We start from the raw sequence: 8,711 nt of genomic DNA, 5'->3' as shown, positions 1-8,711 counted from the left end.
GTACTAGAAGCTATAAGTACCTCATCCCATCTGTTAGTGAAACTCATCCACATCTTCATCACCTCCAGACTGGACTATTCAAGTGTTTCTTTTTGCTAACCTCTCATCTTTCGCATTCTGTAAACTTTAGCTGATCCAAAATTCTGCTGCCATTTCTTATCCCACACCAAATCCCATTCCCCCATCACTCCATCCTTGCTAACTTAGGTTGGCTTCTGTTCCAATCCCTCAAAATTTAAATTTCTCATCTTTGTGTTTTTAATTTTTTCATGGTTTCACTCATTCCTATTTCTAACCTCCTTCAATTCCACAACCCGTTCAGAACTCTTTATGCCCAGATATTTGTGTATCCCTTCCACACTTTGACCTAACAATGGTGGCCATAATTTCAGTGGTCAAGGCCCTAACACCAGGAATTCCTACCTTCCATCTCCCTCTAAGATTCTTAAAACCCACCTGTTTGATCAAAGTTTTGGTCTCATCTCCTAATATTTCCCTGCTTTAGCTCAGCATCTATTATTATCTGATAACGTCTCCAAATTGCTGTGGATTAATTTTCTACATTAAAAATATGTAAATGCAAGCTGTTGTTTTGGTTATAAGGAATGTTTTCACATAAAGACTGACTAGGATATTCTAATATGAAGCCAAGTCAGTCGTGCCATTTAAGAAAGCATTAAACACAAGAACAAGGAAAAGGGATAAGGGTAGATAGCTCTGATCTGAAGGCGAAATGTCAGATGTAATGGACTGATTGGCCTCCCTCTATGTTGATAATTCTAACTCCAAATGCGTTATGGAATCTAGAAACTATATTTTTTCAAAATAGTCTCCAGGATTCGGTTATTGCTATGAAGGTTGGTACTTATAAATTTTAAAGCACAATTCAAGCAATTGCTACACATACAAATGAAGTTGCCTTTCTCACTGCTTTATTGATTAATATATTGACATACATTGCATTAGAAATTGTCTACATTCAAAGCCCATGGACGAGTTGAAAAAAGTGGCATAGCCACTGGATATTCAAAACAATTCTCAGTGCAGCACAGTACATTTGATCAACAAGTTATGTGTTTGTAGTATGAAAAAAAAAACAATTTTGGTCATTGTGCACAAAAATTAGTTCTGGTAAGTTTACAGATCAGTATAAATGCAAGTGGATATTTCACCACTGAAATGGTTCATCTAGTTGGCACTGTATGAAAAAGGGTGAAATGTATTACAGTATTATCCTATGTTAAATTTTGACAGACTTTTACATTCATGTTCATTTTTTATATACTGTTTTGTTCAGATGCATTGCATATGGTTATAATTTGTGGCCAAATAACTGTCTTTTTGTCATTGCTAGCCAACAGCAATTTGCTCATTTCTTTCTGAATAGATATTCACTTCATGTAGCCCTAGGAAGTTCAGCTGGCAGAGTCTCAAGATGTTTCATTCACATTATTAAAGCTTCACTTTCAAGTTAAGGCAAGTGAATGTAATCACATCTGGTGGGATGAGCAATTATAGTGTCACTGATCTAATTGCAAGGATTTATGAGGGAGCTGTGATGATCAAGTCCAATTGATCTGCGTTGATCAAATCACAAATTGAACACTTTTGGTAATAAGTTGGTACCCTTATCTTTGTTCAGCTCAAACATGCTGGTCAATATCAGCAATTTTAACAATGACAGTGTTTGTACAAGGCTGTAGTGATAACCATTAGTGCTAGTTGCTGCAGCAGAAACAAGGCATTGCTGCAGTGTATTGACTAGTTTCAAATAACCTCAGTTGACATGTCCCATCACATTCAATGAATAATCTCAGACAGATCACATATTTTAATTGCATAAACATGGCTTCAGAGTCCAAGAACTAACTCCCATGCATTGTGATTCACTCAAGAATGCAGCTGCTCATCTCAGGCAGGAAGTCACAATTGCCAGTTCTAGCTAGTGGGTAACCTGCTAACAGTGCCTGGGTTGAACTCAGATTCCTTTACACAAGAGAACAAGTAGCTCATCCTTTAACAGTTCCTCTACCAGCAGTTAAAATGTTAACTAGTGTGAAAAGCATGACCCAATTTTTCAAAATTGTAAAATTAATTGCAGGTAATTGAAAAAATATTTACAAAGATACTTTAAACCTTGTTAGATATTGGACTGGAGTCACTCCTTGCAGTGTCAAACTGAAGCAACGTGAGATCTCTTGCTCTAGAGATTTTCAGTTGGCTTCTCCCTGGATTCAGGCTGGGTCCTTTCTGAAATTGGCTAAAAAAAAAAAGTGATAAACCACACCAGCACTGAAGTTTGTGTTCTAGTCAGCCACCTTTTAACGGAAAAGGAGGAATAAGGAATGTAAGTGAATTAAAATAGGACTTAAAAACAAAAATAATTTTTGTAAGTGGCCTGTTGTCATTGTGGCCCAGACATTCAAATTACAACTGAGGACAGATGATTTAGTGCCAGCAGACCGTATGGGATGGATAGCCAGTCTTAGCATAGAAGGTGCAAACTATAAAAAAGAGATGCAGAATTTCACAAATGTGTTTTGCCCCTAAACCAGGGTGAGTTTCCAAGAGAACTAATCACTGCTTAATGACTATTTAATTGAAACCAATTCAGTTAAATTTTTCACTTTGCTGGCTCCGGTAGTGTCTTTGTGATGTCCATTGGTAAACCTTGACGATCTTAAATTTGATACAAAGTACTCTAAACCATAAGTTCACACATTAAGTATATACCAAGATGTAGTGTTTTCTATGACCACATGACTAAATAATATGAAGGTGTAAGTTCAATGTCTAGAATTGGGAAGGGTACATTTTAAAAACATTCATGTCCTCTTGCAGATATTGGGCAGAAATTAATGCCATTCCAGAAGCAGGCTGGCTGGCAGGGGATGCCATTTAATGGAACAGGAAGGGTCTGGCTGGAAATCCCGTTGCCTTCCCAACTCCCCTAATTAAGTCTGGGGCAGGAAGGAATGAGATTGGACTTCCTGAGCGGTGGTCAATTGACCAATGAAGGGCCTCAAGTCCACTGCCGCACGTGGGGGGGGGGGGGGGGGGGGGGGGGGGGGGGGGGGGGGGGGGGGGTGTTGGTGGTGGTGGGCAGGCATGCCATGCATGCCCTGGTGAGCCTGCCTGCAGCCTGGGGGCAGGGTGGTCCTACCTGATTGGCTCTCCTCACATACTCATACTCCAGGGATCCATGGCTGCTCCCCCTCCCCAGGGATACTGCAGTACCAGCAGTGGCCATTGCTTCTAGTGGCAGTACTGATATTGAAGAGTTACCAGCCTCCGGTTGGCCAGCAGTCCGACACCAACCAGGTAGGTGCCCAGCTGGCTTTTAATTGTAACCAGGAACCCGGGAATGTCCACAGTGGTGTTGCCACCAGCTCTTCAGCTGGTGGATAGCTCAACCGCTGCAGCTATTAAATGCAGCCCATTGTGTGCAGCATGAAACCTTAGATTAAAAATGTCTTATTATCCAAAAAGTGCTCAGTTCCATTGAGCTGCAGTGTGATTCCACAATCAAGTTGTTTCACATATTGCATGACAACAATCATTTAAATAACTACACCAAATATTGTCTCAAAGGATAACTTTCACATTTATGTTTTTAAATCAATGTATAGCATAATTTATTGTTCTTAGTCAATGAAATAAAATTATGGAGGGACAGTTTCCTGGTGTTAATTGTATCAATTTGAAATTGTTGTTAACATTAGCTGACATCCAGTACTGAATGAGCAGAAATTTCCTCCAGTTGAATGATGGGAAGACTGAAGCTATTGTTTTTTGTCCCACTCCAATTTCTGTTCCCTAGCTACCAACTCCATCCCCCTCCCTGGCAACAGTCCAAGATCAAGTCAGTTTGTTCATAAGCTTGGTGTCACATTGATCCAAAGATGTGCTTCCAATCTTGTATTTGTGCCATCACTGAAACTACCTATTTCCACCTCCACAACATTCTCACTTCATCTCAGCTCATTTTCTGCTGAAACCCTTATTCATGCCTTAATTACCTCTAGACTCGACAATTCCAATGTACTCCTGGCTGGCCTCCCACATCCTACCTTCCATAAACTCGTGGTTGTCAAAAACTCTGATGCCCATGTCTTAACTCGTAGCAAGTCCTGTTCCCCTATTGTCCCTGTACTCACTGACCTCCATTGGCTCCCAAGCAGGGCCTTGATTTTAAAATTGTCACCCATGTTTTCAAAATTCCTTCACGACTATCCTTATCTCTGCAATCTCCTCCATCCCCCAACTCTCAGATCTGCGCTCTTCCAATTCTGGCCTATTGTGCATCACCATTGGCCACCATGCCTTCAAAATCCTCGGACTCCCTCCATAAGAGCACTGAGGGTGTACCTACACCACAGGGACTGCAGCGGTTCAAGGCAGCAGCTCACCACCACCTTCTCAAGGGCAATTAGGGATGGGCAATAGATGCTGGCTAGCCAGCGATGCCTACATTCCATAAATGAATAATAAAGAAAAAAAATTTGCCTAGGCCCCACGGGCTGGAATGCCCTCCTTGCACATCTCCTCCTCTACTTTGCTTTCCTCTATTAAGATACACCTTAAAAATCCACCTCTTTGACCAAGTTAATGGTCATGTGATCCAAATTTCCTTAGGTGGTTCAGTATCATACTTTGTTTTACAATGCTCCTGTGAAGCACCTTGGGAAGTTTCATTAGGGTAAAGGTGCGATACAAGTCGTTGTTTTGTAGTGTGCTACAATATATAGGATCACAAAACATTTGAATAATTTGGAGCATTAGGAAAATGTAGTAAATCAAAAATATTAATGCAAATTAACAATTCCACCATTGATCAACAAATATCAGTATGGCACCAAGAAACTTTCACTAACTGTTTAGCTATTTCACATGTTAAAATTGGAGCACTTACTGTTGGAGTTTTCATCAGCATCCTAGAAGGACTTTAAATATTAGTTGCATAGTCATGGAAACAAAGTTATCAATAATCACAGTTATTTCACAGAAAGTGAAAGCTTTATCTGTGACATTCACTTTATTTTTAATTTAAATCAGTAAACACATCTTATCCTGGGAATGACAAAAATAAAATGCATTAAATATCTAAATCATATAAAGAGAAAGCAAAACCAACCAATAATGAGAGTTATGGAGATAAAATGATGTGGCTCTTCCAAAATCAAAATAGAATATCATTTGAAAGGCTGGAAGAACCTGCCATTGGGTTGATACTGAAACATGTTCCTTGAGGATAATGAGAGTTGATTAGCCACCCATAAGACATCACCTTTTGGAAGAGGGAGATCTAAGAGAGAAGACCTAAAAATAGGATTGTTGAAAAATTGATTGTGTCAATAAGTACATATTGAGATTTCATTGGACGGATACAACTGCAAGACTGCTAATAATACCATCATCCAATTCAAAGCAGTTCACTTGATCACCACCTCACGCATGAGCTACAGCATGCACCATATGGTCAACAAGATGCAAAAACTTCACAAAGCTTCTGCAGCAGCACCTCCTAAACCTGTAACTTTTGCCACTTACAAGAACAAGGGCAGCAGGTACATAGGAACATCAATTCCAAACTTTCCTCCAAGTCAAATATGCTGATTTAACATGTAATGCTGTTCTTTCATTATCGCTGGGTCAAAACCTTAGAAGTTTCCATCTGGCAGCTTTGTGGGATTACCTTCACCACATGGACTGTAGCTATTCAAAATGACCACCATCACTTCTTCAGGGCAATAAATACTGACTTTACCAGGAACTCCCACATCCCAGGAATGGATCAAAAAAGTAAAGACCGCTTTGAAAAATGTAGCAAATTTGTTCATTATTTTATATTGATTTCTTGTTAATATTAATCAAGCTTTGACTCATCCTACAAGCATGAAAGTTTAAAATGCTTCACTTTGTGAAGATAATGGAGTTAAGGATAGTTTTTGATAAGATCTTATTGTATCACATCCCTACAGAATTGTCATTAATAGCTTACCTTTGAATTCTAGCCTGTGGTAAATCAAAAAAAAAAATTCCAGTGGTTCTGAAATTTGCAAACAGCATTAATGTATGAAAATATCTTTAAACAACTGTTTCCATACTTGTGTATTCAAAATGAGTGGCCTTAAATTAAGAGGGAAGAAGAATCTCCACAAGTTTGTCTCATAGGATACTGGTTTCATGTTTAATACAGTGATTCAGTTCAGATGAAAATGGCCTTTTAAGATATCTCAGCTCATTTGAAAATTCACTAAGTGCCACAACATATTTTAGAAGCCTTTGTAATCAAGACATGAAAAGGCATTTAATGCTATCTTATTAAAGTTACTTAAAATATTTTGAACTTTGACATTATACATTAAGTGAGTTCCAAATTGCAGCAAAAAGAAGCCTTTAACGGGGGACTCTTTAATTCAAGATGCCACCACAATGAAGTTACAAGCATTTAAAACACTTTTTACCCTATTTTTATTTGAACGCTCTTGCAATACTTTATTCTCTTGTGTTGCACTCCCAGTGACAGAAGAGCTAAGCCCAATAAAATAAAATTCAGAATTGAATAGTTTTTATGATATGAGTTTACCAGCTTGCACGGTACAGTATTAAAAAAGATAAAAAAAGAAACTTCATCCATCTCTACAATCAACATAATTTCCTTTGATCCAGAAACATATCTGTGCATATTTCAGAGGAGTGATCCGAACAGCCACATTGTAATCCTGCTGCACACCATTCTTATCCACCCATTGGTGTCCTGAAAATATTCCAATCACTTTTCGCTCCCATTTCCGACTGTGCTTTTTCCACATTCGGATGTAAACACCTGAACCGCTGGCTCCAGGCTGAGCATCACAGTGCTGATACAGGAGGTCATAAGTTTCATCTTTAACTGAACAGAAACGATAAACAAGATCTCCTGGACGATCATTATCAAATCCAGAGAAGTGAATCCTGCCACCAGGCAGCCTTTCCAGAGGAGGAGTAACTCCTATTTTCATGAAGGGTTTCTTGTGAGGCCTTTTCAGTTCCAGGAGTGCATAATCGTAATCCATGCCGATATCATTCGCTGAACCTTTGATCCATCCCTTTGGAACATGTGTCCGTTTTACTCGTATCCAATGGAATCTAGGTTTTTCTGGAAAAATTGTGGTTTGATTTGTGGCTTTCCCATTCTCCTTTTGTTTTGGTTTAAAAAATCCAATTTTCATCCTTTGCGCACCCTTCACATAGTTCTTGCCATCGTGAATACAGTGGGCAGCTGTTAGGACATGTTTCTCAGCTACTAAAGTCCCAGTGCAACCTGTGGAGATTTTCACTGATGTTGAGAAAGGATAGTTCAACAAAAAGTTTTTTCCCAAGATGCTGAATCTGCCATCCAGGCCAAAGATCTGTCTCTTTGCTCTTCGACCGCTCTTGTGATTTTGTTTGTTTACCAAATCAGCAACATTGAAACCGTAGATGTCCACATTTGTGAGAGTTCTGCTTCCATCTAGGTACAGAGTTTCATAAGACAAATATTCTTTTAGGTCTTCATATGTTGGTAGGGGCGCTCTTTTATGGCACTCTAATTCACATGGAGAGGTTACTTCTAGCTTTGCTTTACCCTTAAAATGCGCTCTCTCCAGTGTCACAGTTTCCTGAGGCAAAACAGCAGGTATATTTGTTTTCTGCCATTCTGCCTTAAGCATTATTACATGCTTAATGGAACAAAGGAAAATGACTAGTGTTGGCACTGTTACCATGGTGAGTGGCAATCTGCTGTTGAAAGAACAGACTTTGGTTAGTGATGCTAATAACTCCATATGCTTGCAATTCTAAAAGGCTAGCTCCAAAAATTAACTCCTACATGATAACATTCATGAAATACTAATCTGATAATTGGATAGCACCACATTCTGCTGACTGGTTGTAAATGTAACAAGTTCACTTTTTTGCACAGGAAAACCATATACAAAGCTGAATACTGTGAATGCTGGAGATCTGAACCAAAAACAGGAAATTCTGGAAGTGCTCAGCAGGTTATGGCAGCATCTGTGGAGAGAGGAACAGAGTTAACATTTCAGGTCTGTGACTTTTCATCAGAACTGGAAAAAAGTTAGAAAAGTAATAGGTTTTGAGAAAGGGGTAGGTGCACAAGGGGAGAAAAGGTCTGCAATAAAGGTGTAAGACAAGAGAAGAGCCAAAGGGAATGGAAATGGGGTGAGAAAAAAAAACAAAGAAACAAATATATACTTGGAGCAGATGCTGCTACTGACTGCAAACTAAAATAGAGGAAAAGTTGAAATGCAAAGAGGAAATAAAACATGTACCGAGATTATGGCTGAAATTATTGAACTTAATATTGACCCCAGAATGCTGTAAAATACTGAACTGAAAGATAGGGTGTTATTCCTTGAGCTTCCATTGAACCTCATTGAAACAGTGCAGTGGGCAGAAGTGTCACCTTGACAGCAAGGTGGAGAATGAAAATGACAGGCCACCTGAAGTTCAGGGGTCATGCTTGTGGACTGGACAGAGGTGCTCCACAAAGCAGTCACCCATCTACATTGCATCTCCCCAAGCAAGAAGATACTACCTTGTGAGCAGCAAATACAGTATACTAAGTTGAAAGTACATGTAAATTATCACTTCACCTAGAAGGAGTGTTTGTGGCCTTGGACAGTGAGGAGAGAGCAGGTAAAAGGGCTGTGTGTTTGCATGAAAAA

At 39.3% G+C, this 8,711-nt stretch overlaps 1 protein-coding gene across 2 annotated transcripts in view; it reads right to left on the bottom strand.

Annotated features, from left to right (window-relative positions):
• Positions 1-915: 915 nt before the first annotated feature.
• Positions 916-8,711, bottom strand: part of LOC121284068 (serine protease 23-like) — a 31,126-nt gene continuing 23,330 nt past the window's right edge. The window contains exon 2 of one of the 2 annotated variants that reach the window (XM_041199085.1): positions 916-7,764. In XM_041199085.1, coding sequence (XP_041055019.1) covers positions 6,633-7,748 — 1,116 coding nt within the window. In that variant the 5' untranslated portion in view covers positions 7,749-7,764 and the 3' untranslated portion in view covers positions 916-6,632. The remainder of the gene's footprint in view (positions 7,765-8,711) is intronic. The other variant, XM_041199086.1, reaches the window with a different exon arrangement.

This window comes from Carcharodon carcharias, chromosome 11, assembly GCF_017639515.1.
Source record: "Carcharodon carcharias isolate sCarCar2 chromosome 11, sCarCar2.pri, whole genome shotgun sequence".
NCBI lineage: Eukaryota > Metazoa > Chordata > Chondrichthyes > Lamniformes > Lamnidae > Carcharodon > Carcharodon carcharias.
Note: the sequence above shows the minus strand (reverse complement) of the source record. Positions and strands in the feature narration are given on the sequence as shown.